Source organism: Acanthochromis polyacanthus, chromosome 17 (assembly GCF_021347895.1).
Source record: "Acanthochromis polyacanthus isolate Apoly-LR-REF ecotype Palm Island chromosome 17, KAUST_Apoly_ChrSc, whole genome shotgun sequence".
NCBI classification, from domain to species: Eukaryota; Metazoa; Chordata; class Actinopteri; family Pomacentridae; genus Acanthochromis; species Acanthochromis polyacanthus.
Genome location: NC_067129.1, coordinates 9,544,316 through 9,564,378, shown reverse-complemented (window position 1 = coordinate 9,564,378; position 20,063 = coordinate 9,544,316). Strand labels below are relative to the sequence as shown.

The following is a 20,063-nucleotide window of genomic DNA, read 5'->3' as shown; positions in this document are numbered from 1 at the left end:
TATTATATTATATTATATTACACAGGAAGATGTTACTACTGTGGGAAATAAGAAACAAAAAAACATGTTTTGTTATAATCATAATATATAATAATCCATACAATATAATATAATCAACAACAACTGCAACAACAACAAAAATAGTAATTCAATATTTATTTTTACTATAACAAGCCATTTTCAACCGTTACGTTTTTGGTGTAGGTGTAACGCAGAAGCATTCCTGAAGTATGTTACTGTGCGTTAAATGAAGCTGGACTACATTACCCAACATCCCTCCTTTGTGACGTCACCCAGTGAGTAAGTTTGATCCTACTGGGCCGCCGTACTTGTTGTGTTTATTTGAGCGAAAGCAAAGATGGCGAACGAACTCGACAGAGTGCGAATCTCAGCTGCGGAACTCCGAGCTGAAGCGTCGAATTCAGTCAGCATTACCGACTGTCAGAAAGGTGAGAGGAAGTGAATCAGATACTTGGAAGGACCACTCTGGCGGAAGAGTCGATAAATTCAAGCGAGAAAGTAAACCAAGTTAGCTGAAAGTGGCCCTACGGAGTTGCTAAGTTTGTAAGCAGCTAATGTTGTTAGCTAGCTATGTGCCCGTCTATTCTTTAGTCCCGCGCGGTCTGTTTTAAACGCCCACTTCCACCATCTAGATAATTTCTGTCTGATTATTGTCACGATTTATTATTTCTGCTCTAAACACTGTCTTTACAGTATTATAAAATTACTCCTTACACTTAAACTGTAGTAGAAGACGAAACGTTTTGATATGTGAATGTAATGCTGAACTAGAAGACGCGACTCCGAAGGTAATGTTGTTCCGTTACCGTTAGAGAAGGAGTCAACAACTCGAGCCTTTGCTCGTAAACGTTTCTACGAAGAGAGCAATGTGTTTCGTTAAAAAGTAGTTTTACAGGTGTCTCTGCAGCTGCACACTCGTCGTGTACTTTTTCACCAGGTACTTTCTGTTTGTTAAATTCTGTAAACAGGTGGCAATAATTGATTCGCATATGATAGGTAGCATTAAATTCTGAATATTATATTGGGATTGTATCATTCTTTATGTTCGTATTGGTGTTATTATGATGTTGATAATTTGTCGTCAATCTATTGATTTGCAACACTTGCTTTCTATTTTAAATCTGTCATTCTTCTTTAAACCGCTCTGCTTGCCACTTTATACTGGTATGAACCAAATCAGTTTCTCTCTCTGTGAAAACCTACCTACCTCAATAAAACTGATTTTAAGACTTGAAGAAATCTTTAAGGGAGGGTTCAAGTTTCGCCAGTTGTGTACCAACAGTTTTTGCTCTGTTATACTGATGACAAAGTTTTGACTGCACCCTGGTCTGGTGTGACTTTAAAGGAAAATGACCAGATAGCATGATCAGTACATAAAGACTCCTTTGGCCAGTTACTATAACTGTATTTAAGGCCTCCTAAAATGCAGCTGTATTGAAATAAAATTATGCCACTGACAACTGGAGAAAAATAAAAACAGGTTATTGACATGCTGGATTCTGGCGTGAGAGTTGGGGTCATAAACAGGCACTAGAAAGTCCACAACTTCAACATTTGTGATCTAAGAAATCGATTCAGCCGTCCTAGTGCAGAAGATACCAGGATCTTCTGTACCAGATCCATCCAAAGTATCTTCTGATGCTTTGGATGGATGTGTGTACCTATTTAACTTTACCCAATCCATGCCTCAAAATATCTCTGAACTTCACCAAAGCCTTCAGAAAGAGGGAGACATTCTACAAGTTAACATTGACAACCACATTAACTTTATCTTTCGCAAATGTGTGACTGGTTACTGACTTGTGATTTCTAATCTGTGACCCCACTCTTGATTTGCACTTCCAGTGTAATGCACACTTGAAGATGCCCCATGTTGGAACACAAAAAACTTATTTTGTGTGTCAAAAAGAATGGATAGAATTTAATGAACTGGTCCATGTTGGGTTTATATTTTTGCCCAGTATATACTGTAAATTGATTTAATGAGATTGAAATGTATGTGCTCTTCATCAGTTTATTTTATTAAACTAAAGAAGGATCATGAGAAGGAGGGAGCAAATTAAATGTTGATTTGTGGTAGCTACAGAAGATCCAACCTCTACACTAGTATGTACAAACAGGTGATTTGGATGCCTCAAAGCAGTTCATACATCAAGTGTAAGAAAGTGTTGCAGCCACCACAACCAGCTGCACTAAACGTAATAGTGTTCAAGCTTTGTTGGCCAAAGTAACTCTTTATTTTTTCTCAGTTTTTCTTATTGTCAATTAATCAAAATAAAAAAAGCACTTGCTATAATTTTATAGTAGATTTCTAGGCAAAAAGAGATAAATAGAGCATGAATGTTTTACTTATTACCCGTATTCCATTTTCTGTGTTGATGACAGATTTTTTTTTTATCTCTGTATCTTGTTTTTTTTTTTTTCTTCAGAGGAACAACGTGAGCATCACATACACAAGCAGCATAGGAGGCGTGAAGGAAAGCGTCCTGATCTGCAGCGATACCAGCCGATAGCTGGACCTGGAAGACGTCACAGGGACAGTGAGGAGGGAGACGCTGGTCCAAAAGATCCCCTAGCTGCCGATTCACATGAGCACGAGCAACCATTACAGAGTGTAAAAAAGGGTGTCTATGAAACTGAGACACAAGGGTGCACAGAGGGAGCGTCTGCTACCAACAAAAGGGATGAAGACCGGATGAGAGGAGACGGCAGTAATACTCAGAACTGTAGAAAGGGTAGCTTCTCACAGGCTAAAATGGATTCAAATGATGAAAAAGGCTTTGTTGAAAATGACGGCGAACACCAGGAGCCTGCTGGAGCTATGAAGCCGACTAGAAAAGCTCGCAAACCTGACAGAGAATTTTATCAGCCTGGCAGCCGGAGGAACATCCAGGGAAAGGACTGCGGCGTTGGGAGAGAACAGGATAAGCCTCCACCCAGGAAGTGTGAGCAAAAAACTGAGCGAGAATCCCCGCTGAGTACAGGGGGGGAAGTAAACCAAAACAAGCCAATGCAGAAGCAGGGGAGGAAAGAGGTAAACAGAAGGCAAGGAAGTCAGGATGTGGAAACACCTCCGTTAACTGTTGAGGCGTCAGTGGAGAAAATTACCAGCAAAGTTGAAAAAATGAACATAAAAGAAAAGGGAAAAGCGGGAGGCCCAACTCAAGATGTTGGAGAGTTAAGCTGCAAGAGAGGGAATGCAACTGATAAGGAGAAGAGAGGCCAAGGGGCAAGTTCAAAAGACGGGGATGAAAAGGCAGAGAAGAAGAGAGAACGGGGAAACCGCAGGAGAAGGGGAGTGGACAAGGAAAAGGAGAAGAATCAGGATTCCAGAAGAGAAGATGAACCAGGCAGTGGAGGAAAGACTGCTCAGGGTAAGGTTGAGAAGGAAAGAGATAAGAAAGCTGCAGAAGCTGATGGGGAAAAAACAGATAAGGCAGGAGAGACTCATCAAAGCAAAAGAAGAGAGAATCATCGAGAAAGCAGAAGAGGAGACAACAACAACAGTAGGTCCAGAGATGCTGATAAAGATGCCAAGACAGAAAGAAATGGAGACAGGACTGTAGAAAGAGGTGTCAGAAACAGATATAATGCAAATGTCACAACACCAACCTCAAAACGCTATTCTAAATCAGACATGCGGCGCTCACGCAATCGAACTTACAGCAGTAGCTCGGCCAGTAGTGTGACCAGCCTGGATGGTCCTGGACTTGGGAAGGATGTGGAAGGTAGCAAGTGGCTACGCTCAGAGCCTCGGCATAACAACAAACAGCAGGTGGTTAATAGTGGAGAAGGACGAAGGAGTCACTTAAAAAGCTGGACAACCAACGAGGAATCATCTACAGAATCACAGGAAGCGAGTGAAATGAGTGACAGAGCCGAAGATCAGAGGAGGAGGAGAAGAGGTGGGGGGGAAGAGAGGCACAGGGAAGATAGGAACAGACCAAAGGGAAACAAAGGTGGTGGTGGTCGGGGAATCCTAAGGGTTTCTCTAGATAAACAGTCAGGTACCTCATCACATAGTGGGGAGACGCAACATCGCAAGCAAGGGGTGGTTCCTCGTGGGAGAGGCGGGGGAATTCTGGTGCTTCCAGCCCGCACAGACACCACGAATTCACCTGAAGTGGGGCAAAGGCTTCTTTTTGGTGGAGTCAGGGGAGGAGCAGCGAGCAGGATCAGAGGAGGCCGAGGAGGAGGAGTGAGACGACTCTGGGACCCAAATAACCCCGACCAGAAACCTGCTCTTACCGGCACTAAACCTTCACAGCATTCATCTCTCCAGCAGCCTGTATATCTTCAGAGCGGGACTGGATATGGGCAACTTCACTTTCTGGACACAGATGATGAGGTAGCAGGCAGTCCTCCAGTCCAACAGGGTGAACATTTGCGTTCCCAACAGGCTGCTGCCATGGCCTACTACAAATTCCAAAACTCAGACAACCCCTATTGCTACCCCATGCCCTCCAGCAACCCTCATAATCCCGGCACCAGCAGTAACCAACGCTATCCATATCCTTATCACATGGGGCCCTACCAAATGGCCCCACCTAACGGTATATACCCTAACGCTGGTGTGGGTCAGTTCTGTGGGAATTACAGGGGAGCAGGTTACTCCCAGCCAGGTGCAGGAGGTTGTCTGACATTTGAAGAGGCAGAGCAGCAAACTAGAGGGGAGCTGGGGAGGCTGCTGAGGGCTGCAGATGCACATGAGCTTCAGCTCAGTAACCTGCTGTCCAGGGACAGAGTGAGTGCTGATGGACTGGATCGCATGGCCCAGCTCAGGTGAGTGGATAAATACGTGTTAAATTTCTTCTGTCTCATTCTACTCATATGACTGTCAGTCGCCCTTTGGTTTTAATAAACACCAAACTCTATATATGTAAGCCAGTAGTTGTATATCTTTAAAAACAGTCTTCTGATTATGCCATCTTATGTTCAAGATCGGATCTTTTGGGGCTGTATGAGCAGGTCATCCTGACAGACATCGAATTCTCAGACTCTCAGAATGTGGATCAGGCTTTGTGGAAGAACGTCTTTTACCAGGTCATAGAACACTTCCGGCAGCTACTCAAAGACCCCACGTATGACAACACCCCTCATATCAGGAACATGCTGCTCACTCTGCTTGATGAGGTAAGGAATGTGGGAACTTCGGACAGGACAGGGTTTCCCACAACAGAAAGGGTAATTTCAAAGTGCGCGAGTCTGTGCAGGAGTTGTAATCTTGAAAGTGGATACAAGACAAAAGTTCACTTTAATAATCTCTTTGGGGCTTTACTGTCTACACAGTTGTGAAAGTGGTTATTATGTAGATAGAAACTGGGATTGGTAAAATTGTATGATTGTATATCACTAGATAATACAAAGTGTTATTGTATTCTGCCTATATCAAAGACGTGTCTGTGCCCAAAATCATTTTAGAGCGCTAATTTCTGCTGCAAAAAAAAACCACATTCACAGTGTGTAAAGTTTCTGTCCATGCATACATTAACGATGAGTAATTGTGGAATAAAAATAACAATTTTTTTCTTCATTGTTTGTGTTTTACAGGGAGCTCTGTTCTTTGATGCGCTACTTCAGAAGCTGCAGACAATGTACCAGTTTAAGTTGGAGGATTACATGGACGGCATGGCTATCAGGGCTCGGCCACTACGCAAAACGGTGAAGCAGTACTCCTTTCAGCTTGTGTAAATTCAACAAAATTGAGTGATGTGATGCTTTGAAGACTTTTTTTTCAAAGTAAGATGGTAGCATTCAGAGAACTCATGAATGTTGAATTCATGGAGCCTGTCAGAGGTCATATTTTCTTGCTGAGAGTATTTGTTAGACATGCCTACCATTTACCATTCAGTGAATTGACCTTGGTGTTTCTGTCTCTTTCAAGGTAAAATATGCGCTTATAAGTGCTCAGCGCTGTATGATTTGTCAGGGAGACATAGCACGTTACCGGGAGCAAGCCAGCGACACTGCCAACTATGGCAAGGCTCGGAGGTAGGCTATAATCTAAGCATTATCTAGGAATTCTGACATTTTTATACTTATATGAGAGTATTGGATGTGTCTTGACATTAAGCATTACTTGTCTGTAAGACAGTAAAGTGATCATTTTTATACAGGTCTAAATATATGACAACCTTTATAGCTTCCTCAGTTTCGGGCTCTTATAGATGCTCTAGATCTATTCGATAAGAACCTTGTTTTTAGGTAGAAGCTGAAAATGTTCTTCACAGTTTGATGTCGCATGAGTACACTTCAATTTTTTTTCTTAGTTGGTACCTGAAAGCCCAGCAGATTGCCCCCAAAAATGGACGACCATACAACCAGCTGGCCCTTTTGGCAGTTTATACAGTAAGTGATAAAGTCCAGATGTAAGCATTTCGAGTTGCACCTTTTTCGTCTGTGAAGCTCTGTGCTTAAGCTCGTTAAATCTGAAGTAAACTAATGGTGTCAAGTTTCAGCTTGAACTTGAGTCAGTTTATGTCAGTATCGAAAACCTGCATTCGAGACATAATTCTTTTACACATAATGTCTAAATTGCAAGGGATCAAAAGATATTTTACATTTGTCTACTAAACGTTTCTCCACATTGAGAGCTCACATGTGGAGAGTTGAATGAGAGCTGCCGTTTAGGCTTAGTTGGAGTTGACAAAGCAAAAATCTAACTGTCAGATATGAAACTTTGCTCGGTAATATCAGACACCAGTACATTCTGAAGAACAGGTGTGCAAGAAAAAGTAGAAAATTGTCAACAAATTGTGGTAAACTGAAAAGGTCTTGTGGATTGCTGGGAAATCATGAGCATGGGGATGAAAAAAATCTTTGTGATTGCACAGCTAGTCAAGAATGCTCTACAAGGTGTAGGCGTACATCTTTACTTATCAGCAATTAGAAAAAGACTTCATGACCAGGACCTCAGAGGATTCGCCATAAAATGCACTCCTCTGGTAGGCCATATAAACCGAAAGGCCAAGTTACAGTTTGCTAAAACATACAAAAAGAAACCATTCAAGCTGTGGGATAAAGTTCTATGGATTTCTGAAACAAAAAGCAACCTATATCAAACTTATATAAAGTGAAAATAGGAGAAAAAAAGAGTAGTTCATAATCCAAAGCACACCATATCATCTGTCAACGTGCATTGTGGAAGTGGCTTGACACTGGTATTAACCCCTTTGCGCTTCAGTGCGCTTCAGTGTCCCGCCTGCGGTACACTTTGAGATGCGCTAAAGTATTTCGCTTAATTGACCGACGCTGCAAACTCGATGATAGAAACATTATACACCGATGGAAAGCTTAGATTCTCATGAATTTGGCGGTATAAACCACTTTCAGATGTGATTACCACATCGGGTAATATAAACACATTTGTCCGACAAACAACGAATATCCATCCATCCGTTCTCTATACACGGCGGTTTGTTACACAGCGCGACTCGCATTTCCGGGTTCATTATTACACACAGATGAAAATATTCCACAAAAAACGGCCATAATCCAACCTTGGACATCCAGACAAAACAAGCCAGTAAACTATTTTGTCCAAAACATGTCTTGAAGTCAGTATATAATCCACGAATGGGTCGTTTTCAAGGAAATGCACCTCGCGATGCGCGTCCAATATTCCCCGTATTTCTCGTCATATTTTTATTTACAAATAGAATATTAGCGATTTTTTTGTACTGAAAATGGCTGGAATTAACTGCAGCTTAAAGGGTTAAATGATGATTTCTCTGCTGGTTGAAGCAGCAGCATGAATGCAGAAGTGTGTAGTAGTTTTCTGTGTGCTCAGATTCAGACAAATGCCTCAGAAAAACCATTAAACTTAAGACAATCATTGACTGGAAAAAATCTTCTGCTAAATATTTGACATGGTGATTATGTTTGACTTCATAGCTGCCTGTCTGATTACTTTTACACCCATAAACTTTGGGCAATTTTTGCTAAAATATCTAGTATCTCCCACACAGTTCCTTCTGTATTGACAAAAACCCACGCAAATTAAAGCTGACACTTGGCGCTTGAATGTAAGGTGCGATATTTTGCTTAAAACTCAGTGGGCTCAAGGACAGCGTCTGCACAACAGAAAAATAGCTATGAAAATTTGAGATCTGGAATATCTGGGTTTGGAGTTTTGTGTGATTGATTAGGTCTCTTTTAGCATGTACCTGGGCCAATTAAAACTTGTCCTTTCTGTCTCACTTACAGAAACGGAAGTTAGATGCTGTGTATTATTATATGCGCAGCTTGGCGGCTTCCAACCCCATTCTGACTGCAAAGGAGAGCCTGATGAGTCTGTTTGAGGAAGCTAAGCGAAAGGTCAGACACACACTTCTGTCATTAACTTGTGACAAATGAAAAACATTTGACGTCACTGTTCTAATAAAAGTGCAAAGTGTAGATTTGGTTATGGTCATAGAAAATAACTTGGACTAAAGCAGTGTGACAGAGGTTTAATCTGTAATCTCAAAGAGTTATTTAAAACTTAACTGTGCTGCTATCGTGATTATAATTTGTACATCTCACCACTGATTTCATGATAAGTCCAGAATTTAAATGTTAACATGTATGACATAAAAAAATAGTCATTGCTTTACCTCACTGACTGGTCAGGTTATCTAGTGATGACATTAAGACTTTAGGCAGAGCCAGTGCTTCATGTTTCAGACCTCGTTCTTGTAGACAGAGCAGCTTGAGCGAAGGAGGAGGCAGGAGCACGAAGGAGGCTCCAGGGGTCCAGCAGTAAGAGGCAGAGGAAGAGGGGAAGAGGGAGCACGTGTGGAGATCTGGATTCGCCCCAGTGGACAAGCAACAACCTTGTCTTCCCAGAGAGGAGGCAGCGAGTCCAGCAGAGACTCTGAACAGGACGGAGAGCTGGGCAGTCTAAGTGCTACCGACGTAAGAGCTCTTTCTGTCTCTTACCTTCTCTCAGACATACACAGTTGAATGCGTATTTGCCTTCATATGTACACACTCACAGACACTTATTGTGCGTATGCTTATTTATTAGTGTTTTAGTTTTTGGCTTTTTCCAAAAACACATTCATGCCTGCAAACGTCTCCCACACCGCTTTGAAACTTTCATTTCCCCTCTCTTTGTAATCTAGTTTATTTTTTTCCCTTGCTTTTATTTTGTCCTCTCATTCAGTGTCCTTAACGTTAATTTCCTTTGAAGCTCATTCATTCTCTCTGTCCTCATTTCATTTTTACTTTTCCACATTTCCTGAGCCTTTTATTTTCATTGTTGTACCAACATTTAAAGATGTTTTGAATCCTCTTTACTTTTTTTCATTTCTTGTTTCCGTTTTTCCTTGCAATGATTCACCATCTATTTATTAGGGGAACTCGTGTAAGTCCGTATGTGGAGTAATTGAATCCCCATCTGTTTATTTGCTGTTGTTTTCTGTCAATTATCAGAGTGCTAGTTGAGAGAACAGGATGGATTAGGCCATATCTGTACAGAAGACGTAGCTTGAGCAGCACATTAGCAGAGCAGACTGCTCTGGTGTTCTGTCTGAGGCTGCAGAGAATTTGTTCAGGCTCTACTGAATGTAGTTTGCCTACATTTTGGAGACACTCGGAGCCTAATGCACAATCACTTGATGTAAAACACAAGCTATACACAAATTACTTGTTTCTGTGACAGAGCTGTTTTAGCAGTGGTTCTGATCTCATTTGTGACTGAGTGTTACACAGTGATTAATTGATTGTTATCGATTATTGCCTATGTTTAGTTTCCTCTGTGTTTATTATACCGATAATGGCTTCAATTCTACTAAAATATGAGAGTTATTTTGTTCTATTTCCATTTTCTCGTCTTTAGGTTTTAGCAAATCTATTTTGTCTGCTTCCACACAATCTTTTTTTTTGTGAATGTGTCCTGTTTAGAGAGGCATCCTCTTTGCTACTTTCTCTAGCCTTTCAGTCCATTTCCTCCCATTTCTATTCAAAATTGTGGGTCCATTTAAGAGATTGCTTCAGCTCTGAGCATCTCCTTGTGCTTTGTTATTGCATGAAAACATGCATTTTCTCATCTAACGGGTTTGTAGCTAAATTAAAGTGTTATACAAAGATTAGTAATAGTTTTATTTTCCTCATTTGACCTTCTCTTTTTTTTTCTACAGCTAAATAAGAGATTCATTCTGAGCTTCCTGCATGCACATGGAAAGCTCTTCACTAAAGTGGGGTGAGTGACGTGTCATGTTTTCCAGCTGGTATTTTTATGAATAGAGTGTACTTGAAGGAATGACACAGTAATCCATACAATGTATTTTACCGTTTGCCTCGTGTTGTTCTAAATGTGTGCATCTTACCCATACAGCATGGAATCCTTCCCTGGAGTAGCGAGTCGTGTTCTGCAGGAGTTTCGGACGCTGCTCCAGCATGGCCCTTCACTACTGGGCAGTACACACATGCTGCAGATAATCACCATCAACATGTTCACCATACACAATGCACACAGCAGAGGTAATGCTGCACACACAGACACATGCAGTTCCCATCATTTTTAAAGTTCAAATTGCTTCATAGTGTTAAAACATTAATTTGTTGTGCTACATTAATAGGAGTACCTGACTGGAAGACAACTTATTTTATGTTAATGCAGGGAATAGATGAAAAATGTGACTCAGTTTAAGAAAAAAACATTTATTAGTTGCATGTTCGAACTGGAAGAGATAGCTTAACATACTTAACCTCATGTTCTCACATGCAGGTTCTTTGTTGTGCAACTGAGCATGCAGTAAATTTTCCATCTTCAAAACAAGTAGAAGGGAAAAACACATGCTGTTCTTGCACTGAAATCACTGTTGAAGTGCTGTTTCAAATTCTTGTGTCCGTCAGGTGAAGGAGGAGAAGTGCGGTCCGTTTTACAAGAGCAAAGCACTGCCCTGGGCCTTGGCATGTTTGCCCTGCTGGTGCAGCGCTGCACAGAGCTCCTCAAAGAAACTCCTCCAGGTACACTTTCAGTGAGCTCCACACGCTTGATCAAGAGCTTTTTATAACCTTCTGCCTCTGTGTTCATCTAAATCAGTTATTTTTGAAATAAAGTTGGCATTAGTATTAGAGTCTGTATCAGATGAAAAATTAAAAAGTGAATTACTTCTACAGTCCCACAGCACTTGCATAGGGATTATTTATAGAGCTACTTCATAAACAGTCCAAACATGCAGTGACCCCCTCATCTGCTGTTCTGTAGAGAATACACTGTTGTTTGGATATGTGACTGATAAATGTCTTTGTAAATTCCTGGATGAATTTCAAGACTTTTTTAACAAACAATGATTCAACCTTTCCTGGTTTTTGACTGCAAAGTGGAATGAGGTTTGTCTCTTCAAATAAAAATGAGAACTTACAATAAATATAATCCATCTTTACTCGTACAGCTTTGATACCATTTTATACATTTTATGTTGGACTCACCCCCCCCCCCCCCCTTCTGTTGAGCTTTTGTGATTTTAATGAATCTGTTTTCCACAGAATGTTAAATAATTGTGTACTGTGCAGTGCTTTAGTTAAAAAGCTTATCCTCTTTTGTCTGTTTCAGAGCCAGTCCCCATGGCAGATGGAGAGGAGGAAGGTAAAGTGGAGGAGATGGAGGGTATGGTGAGAGTCTCTGCCTTCCCTTTGGAGCTTAGAGAACTGCTGCCAAGCATCAAAGTCTGGTCTGACTGGATGTTGGGACAACCAGACCAGTGGAACCCGCCACCGTGCAGCATAAAGTAAGTACTTTCAACCTGCAGTGAACCATTTTTGAAACAAGACAATAGCTAGAGAGCAACATAATTATTTCCAGTCATGTTCCTGACTACCTGCCAGTTATAGATGTTTACCTTCAGAATTCTTTACTCTGTTAACCAGCTGACTGTGACTTAGTGCTTTTGGCACTAAGGAGGCTTTTTAGTAGCCTAGCCACGCTAGACAACCCACGGCAACGAATTTAATTCTCTGCCAGGGTCAGTCCAGTTACCCTCGGTAAGCCTTGAGGTTGGATGCTCCTCAAACTGGCCGACGAATCACCATGAAGTGTAGAGTCAGAAGGCGGGCGTAACTAAGTGACGACAGAGGCGCGACGATTCTGACAGAAACAACCGGAAACAACCATAGAAACAAGGATAGACAAGAAGATGGCTGCGCACAATAAACAGTTATTTTTCAACTCGGCTTTGGCCACAGCCTTTAAAGATTTGAAGCTAAAATTCAACTTGAGCTTCACCCATTGACTGTATAAATAAGGCTTCACCGAACTCCCGCATCCTCTGATTTCCGTCCATCCTCGAGGAACTACGTCAGCCTATTTGTTGCACTGATTGGTTGTATACCTACCCAACTGCTGCAGAGTGATTTGAAAGACAACCTTTTAGCCCGCCTCCCTCCCTGTCGAGAGTTCCTAGACCCTTGCGTCTTCAGACCTGGGTCTAGCGCAGCTAGGCTAGCTTTTTAGAGGTTTTTCACAAGAGACAGCCGCTTGCACTGAGCCAACAGCAAGAGAAGCTGCGGGTTTAGGTGATAATTCTCTTGAGGTTCATAAATCCATACACATCATCATCCAACATATTCTTAAAGCAAATATTAATTATAGCCTGCTTTAGATTCCATCTACGAGTTAACCTGTTGCGTCTGCTCACAGCACTTTCACACATCCCAGGATTCTGCACACGGTAGTTCTTTTAAATATTCAGTCCTCACCATCATTTGTGGCTTTTCCCGTTTTCAGCAGCAGCCCTGATGTGTGGCAGTGCCTGGCTGACCTCTGTAATGTCCTGGCTCGTGTGGACCATGAAGAAGTGCCGCTTTACAAAGTCGATACTGATGAAAGCGAAGGAGATGAGGAGCTGACGGTGCTGCAGCTGAAGGAAGACCGGCTGCTTGCTGGCTTTGTACCACTGCTGGCTGCACCACAGGAGCCATGTTACACAGACAGACACACTGACATGGTGAGTGGAAAGTAAAGGTGTATGTTACTGTATTGTAATGTTGATGCCCTTACATATGGAATATTCTATTTGTTTTTATACCTTCAGAGTTCATATTTACCTCTTATTAACTCCTTCTATTGTCATGCACTTACACCCCTGTTCTCTTTCCTCAGGCAATAGCAGCAGATTGTAAGAGAGTGACGGTGCTGAAGTATTTTCTAGAGGCTTTGTGTGGACAGGAAGAGCCTCTGCTGGCCTTCAAGGGAGGCAAATACATCTCTGTGGCAACTTCCCCTCTTAACCACTCAATAGATACGAGGAGCAGGCAGGATTCTCTAACAGAGAAAGAGGTGACTGCCTCTCTCCTACTCTTCCTCTAATAACCCTTCCACTTCACTTTGCTCTCTCTGGTCTTTTCGTCTCTGAGTGTTTTTATTCTTTCAAACTTTTAGGACCACGAAATTATGTAAATGCTGGAATGAAATTTGCAGCGCGGAGGCAGCTGTTGAAGGTGGAAATTACATTGCAGAAAATTTCCCTGATCCTCCTCCTCTGTGTCCGTTTTGCAGGCCGATGACGTCATATTGGAGGCAGAGTCGTCTCTCTCTGCATCAGAAGAAGAGGAGGATGCCGAGGAGGCGGGAGACAGCGAGAGTGACATCAGACAGCTGAAAGCGCGACGTCACATCCTCGCCAACAAGCTGGCACAGCAACAGAAACGCAGGGATAAGATACAGGTAAAACAGGCATTGCAATCAGAAACTAAATTGCAGTCATCATTGGTCTGTGTGTGTGTAGTATTTTGGAGTAAGGAATGATGAAAAATCAATAGGAATAAACAAGGGCTAAATGCAGTTTTAAACATGTAGAATGCTCTGTTTTGTTGCCAAATAATTTTTACTGTAAATGCTGAGAGATTTTGTCTCATAATGGGTTTCATAACACGAAGTTATCAAATAAAAGCTACACTTTCTATTAATTCTCTTTGGGCTAGTGCTGCATATCTAGCTGGTGTGAAGGTCATTTTTCAGGTGATGCAGAAAGAATTTGTGTTCTTTCTCGCGTCCTAAAAGGCTTTTACATCATGTGATCATATCATGATGTGGCAAAGTTCATGTCAAACTGAATGTGTGTGTTGCAGGCGGTGCTACAGACAAGTGGGCAGTTGGAGCTGGAAGTGAGGCCTCTCTTTTTGGTTCCAGACACCAATGGATTCATTGATCATTTGGGAGGGTTGAAGAAACTCCTTCAGTGTGGAACATACATAATAGTCGTGCCACTGATCGGTAAGTCTGACAGACACAAACAAACAAAAGAGGAAATAAATTAAAGGATGTTTTCAAGAGGAGTGGATGAGCATTAAACTGTTGTCCTGTGAGATGTTTGAAATGACGAGAATGGCCCATGAATCTGGTGTTCAGTGTAGAAACAGGAAATGTCTGTTTATATATACTAATGGTGTGGTTTGTGTCCTCTGTGTCAGTGATTACAGAGTTAGATGGTTTGGCTAAGGGCCAAGACACTTTTGGTGGAAGTATGGGGTCCGGAGGACGCGGCATCGGCAGTCGTGGCAACTATAATGTTAGTGCAGCCCACGTGAGGGCCGTGCAAGAAAAGGCTCGGTTGGCAGTGGCTTTCTTAGAGAAAGGGTTCGAAGCCAGAGAACCATGCCTCAGAGCCCTGACCAGCAGAGGAAATCAGCTCGAGTCTATTGCCTTCCGCAGTGAAGACACTTCTGGACAACAGGTAGGAGCCCAAAAAACTGAAGTAGAAAATAAATTAAATCAGACTGTTTCTTTTGCTGGGGTGGAGCAAAAGACAGAATCTGCTTGGATCAAATGTTTGTGCTGTTTTTCAGTGGATTAGTCTTTCCTCTTCTTCCTCAGGGTAACAATGACGATGTGATTCTGTCCTGCTGCCTCCACTACTGCAAAGACAAGGCAAAAGATTTCATGCCTCATCAGAGAAGTAAGAACATTGACTCTTGTTTATTCTTAAAAGTACTCACATTTCCTCACGCACATGCAAACACATTGCATAATTTGATGTAAACAAAGTCTTCTGAGTTTAATTCGTACTCCTCTTTGGCTCCCTGCCTCATAAACAGATGGGACGGTGAGGCTCCAGAGGGAGGTGGTTCTCCTCACAGATGACCGTAACCTGCGCGTCAAAGCTTTGACCCGCAACGTCCCAGTGCGAGACATCCCCGCTTTCCTCAGCTGGGCCAAAGTGGGCTGAACCAGACAAAGCTGGAATCAAAGGAACCCAACTGCTGAAGCCTGCTTGTCACTCAGCCAGGAGAGAAGACACACTTAAGCAGAGGAAGAAGAAGAAGAGGGAAATAGCAGGGGAGAGGAAATGATAACACAGAAGACCACTTCTTATGAAACACAAGCAAATGTAGAGAGAGCAGGGTGGTTTCAATGAGCTTTTTCCCCCCTTGTGATGAAGTGTGTGCGTGTATGTGTGTGTTAAGATCAGTGAGCTTCCCAAGAATGAGGCAGGAGGACTTAATAAGTCTCAGAAGGGCGAGAGTGGAATGGAGGAAGGAGGTAGAGTGGAGTGATTTGATTTGTAGGTTGCCCGGTCCAGCCTCCAGCCTCTGCGGCTATTTAGTGTGCACTCTGCAAGCAGTATTAAAACTTGAAGCTGATGATAGAATGAGCCAGAGAGAGGGAGAGTGTCGATGGTCATTTCGTTGATTAAAGACAGCAGTAGTGAAGGCCGTGAATGGCCCTTCCACACCTCTCTGACGGGCTGGGCTTTAAGAACTGCGCTGACCTGAGAGAAAAGGAAGGTGGGGAGAAGCACAGCTGGATGCCTGTGTCAGTTCAGTACAGAGTGGCTGAATGTAGTGAGGGTTAATAAAGAACTCTCATGCAAACTCAGCACCTCCAAGGGAACACAGTCAGGGATGGTATTTCCTGCTAACCCAGGAAATGCTCGATGCCTGTTCTGTATCTTGAGTTGTGCCTCCAGCTTGATGTTCACATTAAGTTTGGGTGTTGTAAGAAAATGTTTTCTTGAGAATCAAACAAAAACATTTATCATACTGTTGCTTTTCCTTGTTTTTGAGCATGTGTAAAAAGTTTAGTTTCCTTCATTGAGGCCATTTTTCTTTTTTTAGACTTTGATAATAAGCATCTGCCAAGTTGTTTTTTTTTTTCCCAAAACATGAACCATAATTTCTTAAATCCATTTTGTATTTGATCTGGGCGCAAAAGTGTTTGTAAATACTTAACTCATTTCTTGTTGTGGGCAGTGTAACAAATAGATTTGCTTGTTGGTTTGTGTTGAGTTTTCTGTTGCTGAAAACTGCTACTTTTATTGGATTTTGCCCTTTGAGTGAAATGATACCCATCTATGGTTTAAAACAATGACACAAAACAGTATTCTTTGACCCAGATCTGCATCAGACAGCTTAGAAGATGGTTCAGTCACTGATAATAACTTTGCAGAAACTTAATTATCAAGTACCACTGGTGACTTTCACTTTGTTTCACTTTATTTTTCTGTTTCCTTTTTAGTTAATACCACCACAGCAGTTTAATTTTTCATGCATTTGCTTTAATCATTATTACCCGTTTCTCTCTTCAAAGTGTGGCTGTCATCTCCTTCATTTTCTTTTATTAAAACTGAAATACATGTGGTAAATTACAGATTGTGAAATTTCAAATTCAAGCAACACCTCACTGACGCATCGTTAAACGTTTAACATAAAGGTGTAGTGTCTGTGCTTTTGCTTGCTCTTTGTTGCTTTGGGATACAGTTGCAGAATGTCCAGAGTTGCCCCACAGTGTATGTTTCTGTGTGCATTTGTGACTGCTTGGATGGATGTAATCTTCACACCACCTTGGGTATGTTTCATCACAGTAAAGTCATGGATCTAAAAATATCGCAGAATATAGTAGACGCAACCTGCTTTCAATTTGTCCTGTACGTTTTCAGCTTGGCTTGTACAGCTATCATCAGCAGTTGTTTCTGTATTCTTGTAAACCGTCTGACAGGTGTATTTTTTTTTTTTCAAACCCTCTGTTTTGGTGCTGCTGTAGTATATAGTGCAGTCTGTTGTGTTCAGTGACACTGCTGCAATGTTTCAGTGTTGCAGCAAATGTAGTAAAATCACTTTAAGTCAGTTTTTTCCATCAGACATCATTAAAAATGTTTCAGAGCTATTGTTTTCACCTCATTCACGAGCAAATAAAAATGTGATATTGTAAGAACGTGCTTTTTTTTGAGCTGTCAAATCAGGAAAGGCAGTAGGTGAGGCTAAAATGGTAACTATACTTCTGGTATGTTATGACAGTGAGTCACCCTGAAACCTAAATGCAGTTTAATTTTCTTATTTCTACCTGCTTTGCCTTGTGAGATTGTTTGCTGTCAAAAGGCCTATTGTTGAATTTAATTTTCCTACTCATTTAAAACATTTTTTTTTTACTATCTTCAAGAATCACTGGACATTTGAAGGCATTATGCTTGATGTACATTTAGATCACTTCATGAAAAACTCATCAGTCACACAGCTCTAAGAATAATTGTATCCTATTGGTAGAATAAAATATGAAAGATTACTGGATCACTAAAACTGCTATGAGAATCAAATGATAAAATACATATTTCACATCAGAGCAAAACTGTTACGTGTGTGCCCTCATGTGGTAGCAGGAGAAGATACAGACTCCAAAGCACCAGAGACATGGAGGCAGCAGACAACCCACAGTGGAAAGATGCCCCGAGACAGTCCAGCACATAGTAGCAGGGTGTGAGATGCACGCTGGGTAAACGTACACTGAGCTGCATAACCAAGTGGCCGGGACAGAGTACAAAAGCAATCGTGCCGAGCATTTGATTAGAAACTCCCAATGAGACATATCGTGAAAAATGGCTGAAAACAGGAGGGCTACGATCCTGTGGGACTTCAAGTTCCAGACAGACAAGCAGCTGCTGGCTCATCAGTCTGGAGCAGAGGAGGCCAGTTGTGATAGATGTGGCACAGACACGCAGATTAGAATATGAACTAAAATATCCCACTAATCACCCTCAATGGGAGTGAAGTTTGCTCTCCACTTAATAATCAGGATGACACTGATGGCACCACAGAGGTCCTGCATACAAAAGTCTGCAGATCCGTGTTAAACTTAAAAAGACCAATGCATACTGGGCAGATATATGCTGTTTTATTTAAACGAATGCTTTAAACTTCGGTTACATCTCGATTAAGCCCCTGATAGACACATTTAGATTTCAGGAGCTGTTTCCCTCTAAAAGTCTTCTGTCAGTGATTAATGAGATTCTGTGATCAGATAGCATCCATCATTGATCAGCCTCAGACATGCACTGATCTGATCAGAGTCAGCCTCATTATTATACCAACAGGAAATGCTTTTCAGGGACACTAAAGAAATCTAACCAAAAATCATAACAGACTCCATTATGATCTCGCCTTAAACCATGAATACATGGATAGAAACTGGCAGAATATCTTTTTTATTGTCCATGGTACAAAGCAGAGACAGGCAAGAAATCACGGCAGCCAACAGTCTCCTCCTAAAATATGACAAGTACAACAATATTCGATATGAATTCTTTAATCTAAAATGTTATCATTTGACAACAATAAAAGCAACTGATACTGTTAGGAGATGCATACAAAATCTGATATATTTTTTACAGTTTTTTCTTTGTTTTTGCCATCATCTTGTTATTTTTAGCCTCTTATTTATTCTCTTTATTCCACTTAATGCATTTATTTCCATTTAATTTTGTCTTTATAAAACACCCTTATCAATGCTTTTGCAATATACTTCTGCCAATAAAGCATGTTGAATAGAATAGAATTGAGGCAATCCTAGGTGACAGTAACATCAGTAAGAAGGAGCATGAGAATATAGGGAAGGGGCTAAAAGAACAAGTGGAACAGAGGTGGAAGGTGATTCCAGTGGTAATTGGGTTTGCATTCCCCAAATTGGGAGAATAGATCCGGCAGATTCCAGATGCATCATCTAAGATCTCTATCTTGTGCAGCCCGAGGAACAGCTAAGATACAGTGCAGACCCAACAGAACAGGCAAATAACAAAAATGTAATAATGAACATGATCTGCTTCAAAATACTAAATGTGCTCTGGTTCTTTCCAGACTTTATAGTTTCAGAATGAGTGCTTTGAGGCTTCCTAGTATTCACTGTCACATGATATAATTCCTCTCTTCTGTAACCAGCATGAGATTGTGAATGAATTTTTTAAAAGCTTTGGGGCAGATGTTTCTTCAGCAATGTAACATCTGCAGAAGAGGACAAACACTGCAAATATATCCGGCTGCAGTTTGCACAAACCTGACATCTATCTGTGGTTATATTATATATGGGGGTCATGTATTTACATTACTTAAACAACTATGTGTGTGCGCGTCGGGGATGGAAAGTTCTGCAGCCTATCCATCCGTATCATTTGCTTCAGTGTACTTCTGTGCCTGGATACAGACCACACAGGCAGGACCTGATTCCCATCATCATGACAACAGGGATGCCGAGCAACCAATCAAAGCCCTCCAAGCCCTGCTCTGGAAGCTGATTGGGTTGTGAGCCTGCAGCCTGTTGTGGAATGTCCATCTTTAACCTCTCTGCTGCCATGCACATTGCACATATCCTATATTTTCACAGTGCAGATTACAGCTACATGTGCAATCCTGCTCTGAAATCTGGTGTGGTGCACATACTGACGTGACATCAAGTTGTTGTGAATGTGGCAACGTAAACATCTGAATGAAAGGTGCACCTGAGAATGCAATATGCAGTAAATAGATATGTAAATATAGCAGGATCAGTACAATGTAAATAATTCGAGACATCTATAGCATAAAAACTGCACATAGAAGTGTTGAGCAATCATTCAGTTTAAGTGTAGCTAATCATCTTGCATTTGCATTTTACTATTAAATCATAATCCATTATATCAATTCATAGAACTCCATGTTACTACATTGTGTTGTAAACATTACATATTTTCATAGGTTCAGAGAGGTCCCTAAGAGGATCTAATCATAGCATTATAATTATATTTTAGTACACAATCACACAGTACTCCTTTTTTGCATTATTATTTTTATTGTTGTTGTTTACTAGAATTAAA

The 20,063-nt window shown here is 41.3% G+C and overlaps 1 protein-coding gene across 4 annotated transcripts; it reads left to right on the top strand.

The window, feature by feature from the left end:
- Positions 1-335: 335 nt before the first annotated feature.
- On the top strand, positions 336-17,520 carry smg6 (SMG6 nonsense mediated mRNA decay factor). Of its 4 annotated transcripts, none has more exons than XM_022197043.2 (19): positions 336-449; positions 2,451-4,803; positions 4,962-5,154; positions 5,572-5,682; positions 5,906-6,012; positions 6,291-6,369; positions 8,227-8,337; positions 8,701-8,916; positions 10,143-10,204; positions 10,340-10,485; positions 10,861-10,974; positions 11,564-11,738; positions 12,737-12,953; positions 13,109-13,285; positions 13,505-13,672; positions 14,077-14,221; positions 14,419-14,681; positions 14,822-14,903; positions 15,043-17,520. In XM_022197043.2, exons 1-19 carry the CDS (start codon positions 359-361, stop codon positions 15,171-15,173), a joined length of 4,941 nt encoding a protein of 1,646 aa, XP_022052735.2. In that variant the 5' UTR covers positions 336-358; the 3' UTR covers positions 15,174-17,520. The 4 variants fall into 4 exon arrangements, with proteins under 4 accessions (XP_022052735.2, XP_022052734.2, XP_051793411.1 ...); XM_022197042.2 differs by having other exon boundaries at positions 12,734-12,953; XM_051937452.1 differs by lacking the exons at positions 336-449; positions 2,451-4,803 and having other exon boundaries at positions 4,835-5,154; positions 12,734-12,953.
- Positions 17,521-20,063: the final 2,543 nt, after the last annotated feature.